Here is an 18,596-nt window from a genome sequence, read left to right as displayed (position 1 = left end):
ATCTGCCGGAAGCCTTCGGAACTGCGAGCATCCACAGAGCCTGCACCGTGAGCGGCACAAAGCGAGGGGAGGAGAGGCCAAGCGGGGAGGGAGTGTCCAGCGCTGGCCTGCACAGGAGGAGCACCAGCTCACTCGGGGAGGAGCACCGGCTCACTCGGGGAGGAGCACCGGCTCACTCGGGGAGGAGCACCGGCTCACTCGGGGAGGAGCACCGGCTCACTCGGGCACTAAAGAGGAACAGTCCTCCCTGGGAAGGCCGGGGCCGGTTGTGCAATCACTTTAGCTCACAACCACCCGTATCCCACAAGCAGAGCACTGCTAAGCACACTGGCCTCGTGGAGGAAAAAAAAAAAATTAGTACCATGTGATGCACCCCTAAAAGGTGAAAGCAAAGGAGTGGGTGCTGGCTTCACACACCCGTGACTGGCAGGAAGCTCACCCAGGATGGCAGCAGCTCCCAGCCCGGTGGCAAAGCGCCTCCGCCAGGGATGCCCCGCTCTTCAGCCTCACCTCCTCCCCGGCCAGAGAGTCTTGGTGCTTCTGGCTCACAAACTTCTGCAGCGAGAATTCCAACCCAAACACTTCAGAGAGTTGTCGGGTCCCCAGAAGCAGGCTCTGCCTTTCCCTAATCCCTGATTCTCCAAGTTTTGCTTTCCCTAAGGGCAACCAGCTCCCAGAGCTTACAAGGACAGGGGCATGGAACTTTCCCTCAAAAAGTTTAGGCTCTGACTCGGCCAAGCCCTAGGTCAGGGCAGGGTACAAGCCACAAGCCAGACCCTCTCATGCTCACAAGACACTGAGCAGCCTCACTTGGCTGTGGTCTGAATGTGGACTGAAGGGAAACATTCCTTCTATAAACAGAAAACTCGGTGTGTCAAGGAAAAGAAAAGGTCCGAATCTAGCATTAAAAGAAGGGAGACCAGAGGCAGAGAACCTGGAGAACCTGGTGACTGGGCAGCTTAGAGGTCTGGACCCCTGCTCTCGGGCTGCCCGCTGCCCTGTATCGAGACACCAATGCTCGGGGTCAGCAAGATGGACTGAAGCCCCAAACCAGTTGTTCTGTTTGCCAATGCAAGATAAAAATGGCTTTTTATGTATTTTTTTGGCTTGTGTATGTGTATGGAGGATACACATTCATGTGGGTATACATATGTATGCAGATGGGTATCCGTAAACATGTATGCGCATGCATGTAGAGAACTGAGGTCAACATTAGTGTCTTCCTCTGTCCGCTCTATTTTTTATTTTATTTTATTTATTTATTTATTTTTGTTTTGTTTTGTTTGTTTTGTTTTGTTTTTCAAGACAGGGTTTCTCTGTGTAGCTTTGCGTCTTTCCTGGATCTCTCTCTCTGTAGCCCAGGCTGGCCTTGAACTCACAGCGATCCACCTGTCTCTGCCTCCCGAGTGCTGGGATTAAAGGAGTGCGCCGCCGCCGCCGCCGCCGCCGCCGCCGCCGCCGCCGCCGCCGCCGCCACCACCACCACCACCACCACCACCACCACCGCCGCCGCCGCCGCCGCCGCCCGGCTCTCCTTGAGTTTTTGAGACAGGGCCTCTCACTGAACCTGGAGCCCATCAATTCTACCAGACTGAGGAATCAGTGAGCTCCAGAGGCCCTCCTTTCCTACCCACCCACTTCATCCAGCACTGGATTACAGCTGTCTCCTACTATGCCCAGGTTTTACTTTATCTTATTTACTTTTTATTGAATATACAATATATTTTTTTCACACAATATATTCTGATTATACTTTCCCCTTCCGCAACTCCTCCCAGATCCTCCCCACCCACCCAAATCCATACTTTTTTTTCTCTCTCTCATTAAAATACAAACAGGCATCTAAAGTAATAATAAAATAAAAACAAGCTGGGCAGTAGTGGCGCACGCCTTTAATCCCAGCACTCGGGAGGCAGAGCCAGGCGGATCTCTGTGAGTTCAAGGCCAGCCTGGTCTCCAAAGCGAGTTCCAGGAAAGGCTCAAAGCTACACAGAGAAACCATGTCTCGAAAAACCAAACAAATAAAATAAAATAAAAACAAACCAGAAAAAGACATAACAAAGAAGCAAATAGAAAAAAAGAGCCAAAGAAAAAGCACAAGAAACATATACAATGAGACACACACATTCTCACACACAGAAGACCTATAAAAACAAAATTGGAAATGATAATAGAGAAGCAAAAGATCTGTAAGGTAAAAAAAAGAAAGCGTCCAGACAAAGCATTGTCACACACCACCACCACCACCACCACCACCACCACCACCACCACCACCACCACCACCACCATCACCACCACCACCACCAAAAATACCACTGAGTTCGTTTTGTGTTGGCCATCTGCTGGGCATGAGCCTGCCCTTAAGTGTGGTTTGTGTACCCAGTGAGACTCCGTCGGAGAAAACTAATTTTTCCTTTGTGGGTGATTAGCAACTGGAGATAGTTTCTGGGTTAAGGGTGAGGGCTTGCGTCTCCATCCCCTCTCAGCACTGGGACCCCGTCTAGTCTAGCCTGTACGGGCCCTGTACACGCTGCCACAGTCTCTGTGAGTTCATATGCACGTCGGTCCTGGTGTGTCTAGACGGTTTTGCTTCCTTGATGTCCTCTATCCTCATGGCTCTTACACTCTCCCCCGCTCCTCTTCCATAGAGTTCCCTGCACCATGAGGAGAGGGATTTGATAGAGATATCCCACTGAGAAGTGAGTGTTCCAAGGTCGCTCACTCTCCTGTGCCTAGATGTTACCCAGGCGCCAGGGATCTGAACTCATCTTTATGCAGGCAATTTTTTGACTGAGCCATCTCTCCAGACATGGCTTTTAGATTTCCAAATAACTTTATCAAGAAGATATCTCAGAGCATAAGACAATTATGTGCAGCCCAAATGTCAGTGTCCATAAATAAGGCTCCACAGACACGCAGTCACACTTACCCCATGACACACTGTCTGGCTACTTTGAGCTACAGCAGCGAGGCTGAGTCGCCACAGGCTCCAAGCATCCCAGTTCCCAGACCACACAGGTGGGGCTCACAGTGGTTCCTCGGCCATGTGAGGGTGGTACAGGAGCATCACCACCTGAATTCAACACATTCGCATTGGTCTTATGATGGCTGGAGGGTAAGGGATTACCCAGAGAGCCCCGAATCCACATGGACAACAGGATGAGATTCTAGCGTAGACCTGGACCTGTACACGTAGTTAAACCAACAAGCCAAGAGTATGTCTTCACCATGCATACATACTGACGCCACCACTGTCAGGGCTGCAGGAACCATCGGAATAGCACCTGCCGGTGCCAGCCACAGCTGGACCACAAACTGAATTGTGCTGGCTGATGCCTTCACAGAGGAAATGCCACCTCCCACCCACAGGACATCCAGTCTCTCAGAGTGCCACACCAGTGCTCAGTACTCTCAGCTACGGGCACACTGCCTTCTGTCCCAAATAGCCTCTAACTACACAGCTTCTCCAAATACCTCACTTGTAGCAAATCGGCATCTGGGACAGGCTAGAACTGACAAATGTGTTTCTAGAGGGCCACGGAGTCATCTGGGGGTGATTCCAAGTGCAACTCAGAACAGCATGTCCTTTGTAGATATTGCACGGATAGGGTGGGTCCCTCCTCTTACTCCAAAGAAATGAGGGATGGAGAGTGCCCCAGGGTAAGACAGAAGGACTGGAGAGTGCACAGGGATGCCATGAAGCCTTAAGACCACAGAGTGGCCAGGCCATGGTAATGGCTGACCCAGTACAACAGGAGGGAAGCCTGACAGGGTACAGGGCCCTGTTATCCAGCAGGCAGGAATGAAAGTATGAATGATCCCTGACCACTCATCCGGAACCAACACACCTCCATGACCACAGGCTGTTTTCCTGCTTTGTGTTCTCCTGCAAGGCTGTTCGCTCCGCTTCCAAGGAGCATGGACACCCGTGCATGGAGCCCCGGGGTTGGAGAGGTCCTGCATGGGCACCAGAGACAGACAGACAGACTGGGAGGCAAGCGCGTCAGCCACTGCTTCCCTGCAAGCTGCCCTGGCTTTCCCTGAAAGCTGCCGCTCATAAAGAAAAGAAAGGTTCATAAACAATGCAGACCACTGCTGAGTTCCTTCCCAGTGACCATAAGAGAAGCCTAACAGGACACCCAGACTCAGCTTGTGAAATAGATGATGTCAGACATTCACTAGCTCATTAAGCACCAAAAACCCCTAACCCGCTTTTCCAGGTTCCCAGTGGACACTGACCCCCAGTTCCCTGAGTGAAGGAGACACCCCTTGTCTTCAGCGAGTTGACTGGTATGGTACTGTTAGAGAGTCAGACCACTAACTTATCTATAGGGCTTAAAATGAACTTCCTCTGGCCATGTGCTAACTTTCTATTCTGGATTTCCTGACGTTTCCTTTATTAGACTGGCGTCCAAAACTATCTTGGAAAGCGCTACGGGACATATGGGTCTTACGCATTTGAGGGTAAGAAGAGGGGGCCAGGACAGTCAGCATTTCCCAGCTCTGAGAGCCTGCATGAGCTCCACCCATTAAAAAACTAGCCATTTGCTTGCTAAGAATGCGATGAACCCAGACCTTATTTCACTCTGAAAAACATAATAGTTGATTCTTGTGGCCTTTAAAACCACACGGGGCTGACCTGCTTCCCACACTCCTCCAGTGCTGACTTCTCAGAGGCTCTACTTCCACACACATCAACAATGAAGTGGCCCAGTGTGCCCCAGAAGAGTTATGAGAAGGAAGCCAGGGAGATTCCTGTTATTTCTGGAGTTGAAATGTTACCAGCAGGTCACCCAGCCCTCGTGGCAGCTACAGGCCCGAGCAGGACTAGTTCCAGGGACAGGCTGCCTCATGGGTGCACAGAGCCAAGGTCTAGCAATCCAGAGTCCCTTCAGATCCCCTGAGGCCCTCGCTGTAGGTGGGGAGGGCACTGTGTTCCTGCCTGTGAGCAGTGAGGTACCTGTTCCTTTGTGCCACTGTGGAGGAGAGTTCCTGGGCACCCTGGTGGAGCCATCCCAGTCAGCTTTGCTGGGTGCGAGCAAATGAACGCATCTTAAGAGAAAGCGAGCAAGGAACTCGGAGGAAAACACTGGGACCCAGGCGCTGAACCTGACCTTGCCCGTCCACACGTGGGCTATACGGTACGCAGGGTCTGCTCTAAGCTGGGCCCAACGTGGGAGCCCTCCTATACTCTGCAAAATAAACTGAAGATGTATCCCCTGTGCTCATCACCTTACAGAGAGGTCGGCTTTCACTCGGCCCTGGAGGCTCCTGCCACAGGAGGCTGCATTCGAGGCGAGGGTTAGCACACCACGGGTGGATGGTGTGGAGAAAGTAAAGCGGCTTACCTCATAACCAAGAATGGACAAGAAGGGCCCCAGGACTGCAGCATGCCCCACCGCCCAAAGATCTTTCCTCCCACAGCATCAACCTGGAGATGAAGCCTCTGATGCACAGGCCCTCAGGGACATTCAACACTCTTACCACGACACATTGCATCTGCTGTCACGGTGGCCTGCGTAGCGGAGACGGCCACCGGACAGTCCGGGAAATAATAGCACAGAGCCAACGACTATGCTGAGTGGCTTCGGGCTACCTGCAACCACACTCAAGCGCTCCGTTCAACTTTGGGATCCTGTACCAACTGTTTATCACCAGTGGCAGGGGGCCCAGTCACAGCTTCTGGGAAGGCGGCCTTGATGTACAACACTCCACACCCTGGTGCTGCTGCCCCGCAGCAGACATGGTATAAAGACTCTACACAGGCACGGCACCACAACATGGTGAGCATGTCATGGTAGACCGGAGCACACTCATCTGAACACTGTCAGTTAATGCAGGGCACACGGCCTTCGCGTGGCAGGCGGCGTGGGCTCTGGTTTACAGGGGTCCCACAAATTCCTGCCCTCCCAGCCCGACTCCGCCCGTGGTGCCCACTCATCAGGCAAACGCCGTAGTCTTATGAGGTTTTTCTGCCGGTCACACCCAGCCCAGCCTTTGGCTCACCAACCCCCACATCACTCCTGGGTGAGATAAAAAGCCAGAAGGGAACGATGACATCGGGCTCGACTTATTCTGTGCCCACGCGGAACGGGCACTTCACACACTATCCAATCCTTGACACTACTAGGAAGGGGCCGTTACCATTCTCGTTGCCCATGAAACCAAGGCACAGAAAATTCACGTAACGGTGTGACGGGCGCCCAGCCGGTGAACTGCAAGTGCCCCTACCCCCTGGATCCGCACCCAAGACTGTGATGCGGCAGTCACACAGCACACAGCTCTGGGGTCTTTCCTCCAGCAGATGTACAAAGAGACCTTTGCTCCCTGCTCCCAAAATACGACGGACAGTAATGTGATATTATTCTATTTCCTGAAGAGAAGAGGGGACCTGAGTCTGACACATTCTCGGTGTCCACAAGTGTTCAACAAAATCCCCATAGCCACTCCTCCTCCCAACATGCCACTCAAGAATGTCATCCAACAAGGGCTCCACCTCAGCACCCCACGCCCCATGGATGCCCATGGCTTGCACCCCACGCCCCATGGATGCCCATGGCTTGCATGCACCCCATGCCCCATGGATGCCCATGGCTTGCATGCACCCCACGCCCCATGGATGCCCATGGCTTGCACTCCACGCCTCATGGATGCCCATGGCTTGCACCCCATGCCTCATGGATGCCCATGGCTTGCACCCCACGCCCCATGGATGCCCATGGCTTGCACCCCACGCCCCATGGATGCCCATGGCTTGCACCCCACGCCCCATGGACGCCCATGGCTTGCACCCCACGCCCCATGGATGCCCATGGCTTGCACCCCACACCCCATGGATGCCCATGGCTTGCACCCCATGCCCCATGGATGCCCATGGCTTGCACCCCATGCCCCATGGATGCCCATGGCTTGCATCCACCATGTAACAAACAACCCAGCTATCGCCAAATGACCCTTGGTTGGGGGGTGGGGGGGGACACAAAATTGCCTGATAAAACCTCTGCACCAGAGAGACCTGCCCTCTGCATACGCTTCCTTCCAGACTCTGGGATGGCAGACCCAGGCAGAGGGGCAGCATCGATTCTGCTGTGCACTGGGCCGACCTGCTCTCAGTTCGGGAAGAAGGTGGCAGGTGCTGAAGACCACACATAAACAGGACACCACACAGCCTCTCCCCCCGGGGTTTCAGTCAGACCCGACAGAAACCATAGCTTTCTCGGCCGTGTGTAGCAAATCTGGGGGTAACAAGGCCCCTTAGAGCCAGCAAGGGGGGGTGGTGATGGGGTCCTACCTCTACATCAGCTCATGACCAGGGAGGCCAAGGTCCTGGGTAAACCTTCTCCCGGGCCCACTTGTGTGGGAGCCCGTTTTCGGGTTCCTCGTGGCTTTACCCAGCAGGTCTGCATAGAGAGGACGATTGGACCACGGGCCTGAGTGCAGGTGTCTGAGATGGTCTGCACTTGGCTGTGCTGGGGGAGGAGGTCTTTTGCTCCACCCCTTGGCATTTCTATAAATACCCTAGGGCAGAGACAGGGCCCGTTGGAATAGGTTCCAGGCCGTCTTGAGGTTATCCTTTATTTTCTGTTTATCTCCACACTCTAATCCTTCTGTCTAATATTTCCTACTATCACTCAAAACTCTGGGGAGCTGTGGGGCTGGTGGGTAGCCACACACACACACACACACACACACACACACACACACACACACACACACACACACACACACGGCCTCCCTCTGAACCCTCTCCTCGATGTCCACTCTGGTAAAAGGGCAAGGACCAGGGAACTGAGAAGGCATCTTAGGAAGGAGAAGACGCATCCCAAAACATGATACCTGTGTGCAGCCCCTGAGTAGCAGCCCCTGGGTAACACCTACCCTGCGTTCCCCAGGCAGCCAGCCACTCTGAAACACACCAGAATCCAAACATACAGAGTTACAACTCCAATCCTGCCCATCATATTCCAAACTAGTGCAGCTGATCTGCCTCCAGCCCGACACCCTATCAGCCTCCAGCCCCTCACCCAGCGGCAACACATCTGCAGCCGACCATCCTTATGCCCACAACCCCACGAGGTGCAGTGTAGCTAGAGAGATGGTGTAGCCAGCCCTGAGGTGGGTGGCCTCCATGGAGTGGGAGCTGAGGCTGGGGGATGAACAACACCACTGATGGTAAAAATGGCAATCACAAGGAGTAAGCAAGTTGTGTTTGCCTCGGGGCAGAAGACCCCATGGGAGCTCTCGGCCTGCCGAACCCTCGTGACCCGGTCCCTCTAGCCCTCTGGAGAAAATTACATCCCGGGGCTCAGCGAGGGAACAGCAAAGGAGACCAAGTTTTCCCGGCAGGCGTCATGAAACACACTTCATGAAACAAAATTTGAAATCAAGACACTCGGCAAAAACAGTGAAAGACTTTTTTTTTTCTCTCCATGTGACCCTTGGTTTCCACTCAGGCCATGCATAAACACATTCTTGGGTTCCAATACTCAGAACCTCTCTCTCTCTAAACACTCAACGCGGTGCCGCCGCCGCCGCCGGCAGGAAATGATGAACAGCAAAAGGAATGTCACAGATTCCAGACGGATGGGACCAGCTGGGGAGCTGGGCAGCCACACTAATGTCTCAGATGCAGCCTCCAGGACTCCTCAAGGGAACTGGAACTGCATCCCAGGAAGAGCCGGAGGGCTGGGCAGTCAGCACAGCTCAAAGAGGCTGGGCATCCTCCCGGCAGGGCTTCATTCACCCTCTGGCAAAAGTCCACCGGGCACAGGGCTTTGCACCAACTCTGCCCGGAACAAGCTGCAGGTAGAAACTACCCGTGGACCCTCCCCAAATTACTATCCAAACAGTGATCTGCAAGCATCTGTTTCATGCTTCTCATTAGCAGTCTATGGCTCGTACCTGCCTAGGGTCCCTGGTCCCTCTTACCTACTGAATTCAAGCTCCGGCACCTGCCCATGGCTTCCTTCCCACAGATACGGATTCATTCAGGATTGCTCTACCCTCACCTGGGAATCATTATGGCTTCCTGAGCACACAGCTTAGGAGACTGGGCCTTGGCTGCTGCCTGGGAAAACAGGTCAGAAACAAACAGAAGAAATGGCAGGAGAAGAACTCTAAACTGCAGGCCTAAGACCATGAGGGTGTTACGCAAATATAAAATACATTAAAAATCCAAAACAATTGTGGGAAATATCCTACAGCGTGGGAATGGAAGGGCAGGTGCACCCGAGTACCAAAGCCATGGTAGCAGGAGGTAAGTTGTCTGAAGGGTTCCTGGACCCCAGGTGACAAAGCCCCACCCATATGCAGGTGACAGGAGAAGTATAGGACTTTGTGAAAATCTGGACTAATTTAAACTTGGCAAATCTCACAATGCCAGGAGTGACCCGTTCCTGTTGTTACGAATCCTGGAAAGTGTAGAACCCCAAGCCTCAACACAATTGCTACACTGTGCATGCTGGGGCATGAAGCTCCACCCTGCCAGTGGCCCCAGCGTGTACACACACACACACACACACACACACACACACACACACACACACACACACGTGTGCATGTGTAAATGAGCTCCTAACCATATCACAAGAAGTGGACGCCTCATAAAAAAGAGAATGGCCCTTGACTTAACCTGAATGCTGGCCTCATGGGTGCAGGTCAGTTCTCTCTCCCTACCTCACGCCTCAGGAAGCGGCAGTGGTGGCCAGTGTCAGACCCCCAGCAGTCCAGACAAGCGTAGGGCACAGTTCCAGCCCTTAGAACTCAGCTTTCCACGGTGGAGGAAATACCCTATTGTGTGTTCTTAGGTCAACAACTTGACGGCTCTCATGACCACTACTGGGAGATAGCCTTGACACTCAGGAATTATCTTCAGTGCCCCTTCGGGCTTGAGGCCGGCAGCCTGCTTCCTTCTTCCTGTGCCCGGTCTAGGGCCAGGCTCAAGGACTGGGTAGCAGGAATGCATCCTCTCTTCAGGGAGCCGGCTGAGGCAGCTGCACAGATGAAAATCTGGCACAACCTCTGAATCCAGCAGCAGAGTCTTGGAGATCGGCCACTGGGACAAGAGGTAGTGTCCTCTCTAGGCTCTGTGGTGGTTGAGCTTTCCCAGAATTCCCTCCTGCAGCAGCCTGCCTACATCGAGGGCCTCGGGCCAGCAAGGCTTCCCAAGAAGGCTAAGTATGCCATCTGTATATCTGTGGGTCTGGAATTCCCCCGCTCAGCCCTCACCCCAAAGGCCATGGGAAACCCAACCCCTTCAGAGCACTCATCCCAGACTCTAGACAAGAGGGCAGGCTGGCCAGGGCCTTTGGGGCTTGCACACAGATGAATTTTCCGGAAGTGCCTCATGTTCCTGGATGCTAATAGCCCCGTGCCCCAGTCTGACCCCAGCCTTGGAAAATCCCAAGTTAGCCAGAGCCAAAACAAAGCAGATGCCCAGAGGCTCTGGGTCTTAGGGCCGAGATACGTCCCCACACTGAAACTGAACCCACTTTCTGCTTGCCAAAGCCATGCTTTCTTCTCCAGGTGGGTTTTCCTGGCATGAGGCAGCGACTATCCAGCGGGAGAGAGTGAGTCTCGTCCCTCCTGAGAGGAGTTTGTAAGACAGAGAGATCAAGTACCCTGGAGGCCAAGGTTGAGAGGAGAGCAGCATCTCCAGGCTGTCATATTTTATAATGCTGGTCTGAAGGTTTCACCTGACAAGATGTCGCTGAGCTGGGACAGGGTTTGCAAATGGTCACCCCTGACACTGACTCCTCAGCTCTCTCTATTCCACGCTGCCTGGTGATACCAGCGCTGGTCAGAGCTGGGTGTGCTCCGTGGACTAGTCCCACGAAGGCTGCTTTTAAAATGTACTGAGAAGGAAGGGCACTCATTCAGAGGCTGGTCATTCTATCTGGAGGACAAGTCCACAAGGACCATCCTTGCCAATCATGAAGACTCCTGGGCCCTGAGAGGCAGACACGTCACAGAACAACTTAGTAGGAGGCCACCTTGCTTCTCCGAGCTTTGGATGAAAAGTGAGAAATACCTGTCAGGACCATAACCACCCTCCACAGGTATCAATGTATCCTCAGCTGCTCTATCAGCTCTAAGAGCAGTGGCTGGCACTGGTGCTGTTTGGGAGTGCCAAGGTGAGCATAGCCCAGCATGGAAGCAAACCCTAAGAGTTGACTCGGAACCTAGATTCACCCTCTCCGGCTGGAGAGTTGCTGCTTCGCGCCAGGAAAACCCACCTGGAGAAGAAAGCATGGCTTTGGCAAGCTGAACCACTGATCTGAACCGCTTTCAGATATGAAAGGGAATTCTTTTCTTCACAAGACACCAAAGAGAAGCCTGACTGACCATCTTAGCCCTGAGAGGAGCTGAACTGCTGTGGGGTCATTCCATGTAGCCTCTTCTCAGTAAGGGAAAGCCCAGAGCAGAACCCAAGGACACAGTCCAGGTCTCATGCAGTGCATAATGGCCCCGAGACAGCGTCCCTGGTCCCTCTGTGGACACTCCATGATGCGATCGATCACCCTTTCAACCAGCATTTACTTCACTTTTCTGTTATTGGTTCATTGAACTGTGGGCTATGGGGCAGTGCAGAAGGCACTCCTGTACAAGATCACCATCTGGTCAGAGCAGGAAGAGTCCAGCTGTGCAGGTGGCTCCTCTTCTGTACCTGGTGCAGACCTTGACAGGATAGACCAGCATACCTTGACAGGCACCCACAGAAGACCAGCTGTGACCCATGAGGTCCCTCCCAGGCCAACATGCATAACTAGACATCACTTGTGCCTTCCAGAAGCCAACCAACACCTACAAGTCATATATCTGAGTCTTGACACGACCTACCTACACAGGCTTTCTGCCCTACAGGGAGGCCCATCTATTCACGAAGTTGGAAGCTCCAGGCCAAATCATCTGTGCCCAAAGTTGTATGCACAACCAGTGATGCCTCCCTCACAATATCTGAGGCGGGCGGGGGGGGGGGGGGGGGGGGGGGGGGGGCGACACATCGGGATCCATGGATCCATGGAATCCTCTCTCCAAGGGCAGAGCCAAAGCCATCTCTCTTCAGACTTCAACCCCTATCCACTAGTCAAAGTTCAGCCCTCTCTGATTGATGCACAGCTTGGGTGGAACACTAATTTGTACAAGTTAACAGAACCAAATGTTTTAAATTGTACTGGAAGCATTGTCTCTGTCGGCGAAGACCCAGTGCTGGGTGCATCTGCAATCACTGGGTCAACAGAAGCATCACTTTCCACTTAGGTAAATGAGACCAAGGCCAGAGTTCATCTACTAAAACTGCAGAGTTATCAAGAACCAACCACCACCCTATCTTGAGTTTCTGTTCCAAGAATGGAACATCCACCTCCTCTCCTCATTGACTGTCTGGGGCTCTGGTCCTAAAGACCAGCCAGCCCACCTTCCAAGGTCATTCAGCCACCTGGACCTCCTAAGGCCATTTGCAAAATCCATTTTTTATTTTTTTATTTATTTATTTATTTGCTAAATATTTTCATACCCACACTTAAAACACACTGTCTCTTGCCCTAGGTCAGCTGCAGTCAGCTCCTCGGTGTGTGTATGTGTGTGTATGGCTTATACATTCAGATACACAATCAGCTTCGGGGAGTCCAATCAAAATATTTTCTGCCTTTCAGGAGCGGCTGCCACACAGCACTTTGGGGCTACTTCATGGAAGTCTAACCTCAGGCTGATCCCCTTGCTCAGACTTAGAGCTCCTCTCAGTTCCCGGCCCTGCACCTGCTTGTCAGTGAGTGTCAGCCCGCTCAGCCGGCACTGAAGTCAGCATAGCCCTGCTGTCTGCAAGCACGGACCAGTGCCCTGTTCAGCCTCCTTAGTTAGCATCAGCTGCCTGCTCCCTCCAAAGCTCTCCTCTAGCCTGCCAGCCGCCATGCAAATCTAAGATCATGGGGGAAGTAAAAGCCCTTGCGAACTGATGGGAAATGTCCAGGGCCACACAGGCCAGCTATGTTTATATATATATATATATATATATATATATATATATATATATATATATATATGTGTGTGTGTGTGTGTGTGTGTGTGTGTATGTATATTATATATATATGTGTATATATATATATTATATATATATATGGTTACCCTTCATGGACATCATGTGAGAAATTAAAATTAATGATATAGACTCAGAGGTTAAATGTACTTGCTGCTCTTCCAGAGGACCTGCGTTCAATTTCCAGCACAGCTGAGCAGTTCACAACTGCCTACAATGCCATCTCTAGGGACTCCAGTACCCTCTTCTGGCCTCGGCAGGTATGGTACTAATATGTGTTCACACACACACACACACACACACACACACACACACACACACGTAAAATTACTAGTAAAATAAAATCTTTAAAATCAATGAGACAGCCGGGTGGTAGTGGTGACAATGGTGGCACACACCTTTAGTCCCAGCACTTGGGAAGCAGAGCCAGGGGGATCTCTGTGAGTTCGAGGCCAGCGTGGGCTACAGAGCGAGATCCAGGACAGGCTCCAAAACCTCACAGAGAAACCCTGTCTCAAAAAACAAAACAAAACAAAAAAAAAAAAAAATTAATGAGACAATAATGTGCACAAACAAACCCCTCACTTGAGATCTCTGCCCACCATAGGCATGGCCAACCCAGCATGCCAGCAGGCGGCACCTGGATCAGCAGACGAAGCAGTCCAACCCTGAGCTTTCCAAGCTTCCACAGGTACAGCCTAGATCTGCACATTAGTCCTGGGCAGCTAAAAATAGCCCAGCCAGCTGAGCTGAGCTCGGTTAATGGAATACCCAAGTTAATTTTAGCATGAGAGAGCTCAAGAGAATCTAAAATCTCCCATGCCAAGGACCACATTTGGCCCACACGGCATCTTCTTAAACTCGGGCCCAGAAGCTACTGTATCACAAAGGCTATTGCCATGACTCACAAAACACCTCTTCTCTCTGAATCCAGCCTTGGCCAGCCCATGACAACTATGTTAACCCATAAAGCATAACCGCCCCCTGCAGGTCCATGGCCTGCTGTGTGACCCACAGCAACCCTGGTGTCAACATGCTGTGGCCAGTGGAGATAGCAACTTTACTCAATGGGCTAACTGAGCTTCCAGCCCTTAATCTGGGGCTTTGTCAACTGCTGCTGACTCGGGGTTGGGCAGCCAGGCCGGCTCACACCCCTATTTGACCCCATCCTGCACTCTTGCTCATCCTCCTTTCACTGATTCCTCCTGATTCTGGTGAGATTTTGTTGTCACCAGAGAGGCAAGGGGGAGAACTGTAAGCGAGAAACCAGCCTTGGTCCACAGCAGCCCAGTCCTGCGAGATGGGAGGAGCTACCATTGTATGCTCTGTTGGACACTACACTTCTCCATAACCACATTCTAACCGTAGAGCGAGAGCACAGAGCCTCAGCGAGGATGCAGAGTGGCTGCCGTGACATCCAGGCGGAAGGACTAGAGTCACCAAGAGCCCAGTGGGAACTCAGGAAGCAGAGCCTGCCTTCCTGGGGACCTGGGGAGTTCAACAGAGACCACAGCAGAAAGAAAAGGAAGAAAGTCATAACAGCGCAAGAGAACATCTCTGGTCTGGGAATGCAAAGCCAGAATTTTGAATTTTTATTTATTAATCGACAGATGATAATTACTTCTAGAACACTCAACATTTCTATCCAGAGAGCACTTTTAAAAACAAGTAATAAATATTATGCAAAAGGAAAACTTGACTGGGAAGTAAAGCTATATTGCAACCGCAGGGAACAGTCAGGCCCAAAATAGCTGGGCAGATGAGCTCTGGCCACAGCGATCCGCCCAATCACCAGCCAGCATCGACTCCAGAGAGCTGGGCTACACACTTCCTCAATACAGCCGCCTCAAGGAAGCGTGGGTCAGTCACATGTGATGCCTGAAGATGGCTGTAACAAAGCAGTAATTGTTACCACCGACACTTAAGATTCTAAGTGCACAGAGGAACACATCCAAACAACCATGCAACTTTTAAATGGAGAAGCAACAGATTCTTCAAGACGGGATTTAAAAAAAAAAAATACTCTTTTTTTAATTAAGATACTTTACTTTTTTTGTGGCTTTTTCTTCTGTACAAGCAAAGTGTAGACGGAATGAGAAAGAGGAAGAACAGAGAGATTCATTTCTGATGAAACCAATACTATCCCGTGCTCTAAAACCAAGTGGAGGCCAAGCCTCACAGCGTTGGCCCCTTCCCTACGTTCTTACAGCAGTGGTGATGGTGTTTATCTGTGTGATTTGAGGGGAAGCTGTCTCTCTTTCCTTCTCCGGGTGGGGGAGGGCGTTGACTAGGACAGACCACAGCCTCGCGCACTCCCACCGGATGTAGCCCACATGAGCTCTTGCTTTATTCAGATGGGGAAATGGCTGTGACAAGAAAGAGGCTCCTCTAGGTCACCCTGCCAGGCACCAGCAGGCTTGCTGGAAGCCACAGTGCCTGGAGACAAGGCTCAGAGGAGTGACGTGTGTGTGTGTGTGTGTGTGTGTGTGTGTGTGTGTGTGTGTGTGTGTGTGAAAGTGAGAGAGACAGAGACAGACAAACAGGGGGGCAGGACGGGTCAACTGTGGTGCCCTCAAGTCAACTACAATGTCACAGCCACTGACACTCAGGCAGATGTTAATCACAGAGTGAACTGACCACAGACCAAGAACTGCAAAAGGAAACCCAGAAGCCCAGCACACAGGGAGCCCAGCACACGGGGAGCCCAGCACACCGGGAGCCCAGCATACCACCCACCTTGCGAGGAGTCCTATTTAGTTTGATGGGATTTCCCTGGGGACCCCAGTGGTATCAGACACGCAGGGCAGCTACGCAACATCAAACCCAAACCAGTTGCCACAGCTGTTTTCTGGGCTCCAAAGGGCTAACACAACACGCCCACCCGTGTGCTCGGACGCAGGAGGCAGGGTCTACATGCAGAGCTGTGTGCATACTCCACCCAGAGAGCACACGGGCACCCCTCTTGATGAGTCCTATGGGTAAGGACCTTTGAGAAAGACAAGCCTCTTGGAGACAGAGCACATTTAGGGAGGGAGGGGGCAGGCAGTTGGAGCTTGGGTATCTCTACCCAACCTCACTGCCGCCATCCTGAACCTGTGAGTGTTGCCCAGCCCCCAATGTAATCAGAGGCAATGAAGGCTCCAATCACACCCTTATTCGAAATGTATCAACAGAGGAGACCTTGTGACTTGTTCCCACCACGGCTCCTCCAGCGAAGACCCTACGCTGGCATACTGGTTAGGCTGTGTTTTGGGTATCAGAGACTTCCCTTCCCTGTTGTCTTCCTGTGTCCTTCTGGAAGAGAAATCCTCTTTGTTTGATGAGAACTGAAACCCTTCCCTGTGCACAGTAGCTGAGCTAGCCACACTGGCCCGAACAGGAAGGTCTTGGACCCTTGTTCCCTGCTGACCTGAAGGCCTGGATTCTCCCCTAACAGTATTCCACAACAAGACCAACCCCCTTGCTCTCCTCGAGTGGAGGGGCTCAGTACCCCTGGAGCCCGGTGGACTCACTTGGTGAGATGGTCTCGGTTGAAAGAAACTGAAGCCTGGCCACCCTCTCGCAAGGGCTCTTTGCCGCACAGCGGACAGAAGCGACCCCATTCCTCAGATTGAAACTGACAGCGATTCCAGGCACAAAAGCAAGAGAAATCCCTCCCATGCCCTCTGGGAGCCCAGGCACCACATGGTATCCGCAGTGCTTCTGAACCAAAGATCAAACTGTCTCGGCGATGATTCAAAATCAAAATAAAGCGGACAGGAAGCAACACGCTGATTGCGCGTAGCGGGCATTCTTCAGACAGCATCGAATGTCACCGACAACTGACACTAGACTGTGGCTGCTGCCACCCACTAGGGGCCTTTTCACATGGGAACAGGCCAGTATGTGGAACGCAGTTCAGAGGGGAAAGACTACAGGCACAGCGCGCTAGGACCCAGAATTCCTTCCAGAAAATTGGCCCTTGCCCAGTGCGTTAATGGTTCGATGTGTAACGGTCACTTCGGTAAACCACTGTTAGGAAGTGGACTCACACATCACTCACAAGATTTTTTTTTAAAAAGGCAACTGGGAAAAGCAAATTTTTCAGGTTAAAAAAAAAAAAATCAGGAAGTCCTTTCCAGATCACCCCAGTTCTACTTCACTCCCTGCCCCCAGCGTTGCTGCCAAAGTCCGGAACAGCCGAGCGCAGCCTGAATGCCAGGCCTGCCGGCCACAGCTCCCACGGCCAGTTCTCAATGAAAGGAGGGGGAGGTGCTGGCAGCTCCATCACCACGCCTGCAGCGCGCAGACACCCAGTCGCGCGCGCACGGCCTCGAAGCCTGCAGCAGCAGCACCGCACAGCAGAAAGGGTGAAGGGGCGCCCCCTCCTTGGGAAGGAAGTTCCTGCGCACAACTGGGAAGGGGACACCCGGAGACTAACATCAGTAGCCCTGACCCCTGAAGTGGGAGCACCGGGACGGAACCGCGTGTGCTCGTGCATGTAAACTCAGGCGCCCGAGACCCGGAGCGGTCCGGGAACGGTCCTGCGCACACGGACACACGCAGACAGCCACGCGCGCTCACGCACACAAACAGACGCCCCCCTGGTGCAGGTCCCGCCTCCCCCGCAGTGCCACGGAGAACCGGGCCGTCTGGGCGGGGAAGCACGAGTAGCTGGTCCAGCCGGGCCGGATACCAGGAGCAGGGGTCTGGGGAGCTGCCCACGCCACCGCGGTCCTCACCGATCTTGATCCTCACGCTCTGGAAGACCCGCAGCCCCTCTTCCTCCACCGCCATGCTGCTTGTCGACCTCGCCAAGGCGCGAGGGCCCGGCAGCGCGGCCGCAGGAGGAGGACAAGACAGGCGGACAAGGCCGGCAGACGGAGCCGAGCGGCGGATGCCCCCGGAGCCCCGCGCGCTGCGGTCCGCGCTCTGCTCGGGTGCACCGCCTCGCGCCCGTCCATTGGCAGAGCTCGGGGGCGGGGCGGTGGGCGCCTTCCTCTGCCAGACCCCCGATCTTCATTGGCTAGGGCTCCGCACGGGGCGGGGCCGCACGACTCCGCCTACTGTGAAACTCTGCGTCCCTTTGGTCGGATCTGTAAAGGGGCGGAGTCCGACTCTGAGGCGGGATCGGAAGGGACTCGGGGTTTAGCGGTTTATGTTCTCCTGATCCCCGCTGATCTGGTCTCCTCGGACCGGGGACAAAGAGAGGGTCGTGAGTACTGTCCTGTGTTTTAACCACCAACTTCCGCGAGACCGACTCGCGCTTAAAATTTTAAAAGGTTATATTCAAGCCAAAGGGATGAGAGGAAAAGATTTCCTCTGGCCCCAGCTTCAGCACCTAAGAGAAGTGACACCTGCCGATCGCGCTGAAGAAATCAGACGGTGATGCGCATCCAACGTGAGGTCCGTGTGGACCCCGCGCCTAGCTGGAAGATCCTGCTTGCCCCCTGGTGCAGCCCCTACGTGGGCCTTGAGTTTGGCACCCCGGGACCTTCAAACCTGGTGCTTACTGGCAATTTGATTGGTATCCATCCAACTTTGGGGTGGTTGGCTCTCTGCAGCCATAAGACCTCTCTGAGGT

At 53.0% G+C, this 18,596-nt stretch overlaps 1 protein-coding gene across 2 annotated transcripts in view; it reads right to left on the bottom strand.

Annotated features, from left to right (window-relative positions):
• Rasa3 (RAS p21 protein activator 3) overlaps positions 1 to 17,987 on the bottom strand; it is a 110,710-nt gene extending 92,723 nt beyond the window's left edge. Inside the window, exon 1 of one of the 2 annotated variants that reach the window (XM_006981280.4) lies at positions 17,755 to 17,987. In XM_006981280.4, the coding sequence (XP_006981342.1) occupies positions 17,755 to 17,809 (55 nt within the window). In that variant the 5' untranslated portion in view covers positions 17,810 to 17,987. Of the gene's footprint in view, positions 1 to 16,545; positions 16,769 to 17,754 lie in introns of those variants that run through there. The other variant, XM_042262965.2, reaches the window with a different exon arrangement.
• Positions 17,988 to 18,596: the final 609 nt, after the last annotated feature.

The sequence above is a fragment of the Peromyscus maniculatus genome, chromosome 17 (assembly GCF_049852395.1).
Source record: "Peromyscus maniculatus bairdii isolate BWxNUB_F1_BW_parent chromosome 17, HU_Pman_BW_mat_3.1, whole genome shotgun sequence".
Classification (NCBI taxonomy): Eukaryota; Metazoa; Chordata; class Mammalia; order Rodentia; family Cricetidae; genus Peromyscus; species Peromyscus maniculatus.
Note: the sequence above shows the minus strand (reverse complement) of the source record. Positions and strands in the feature narration are given on the sequence as shown.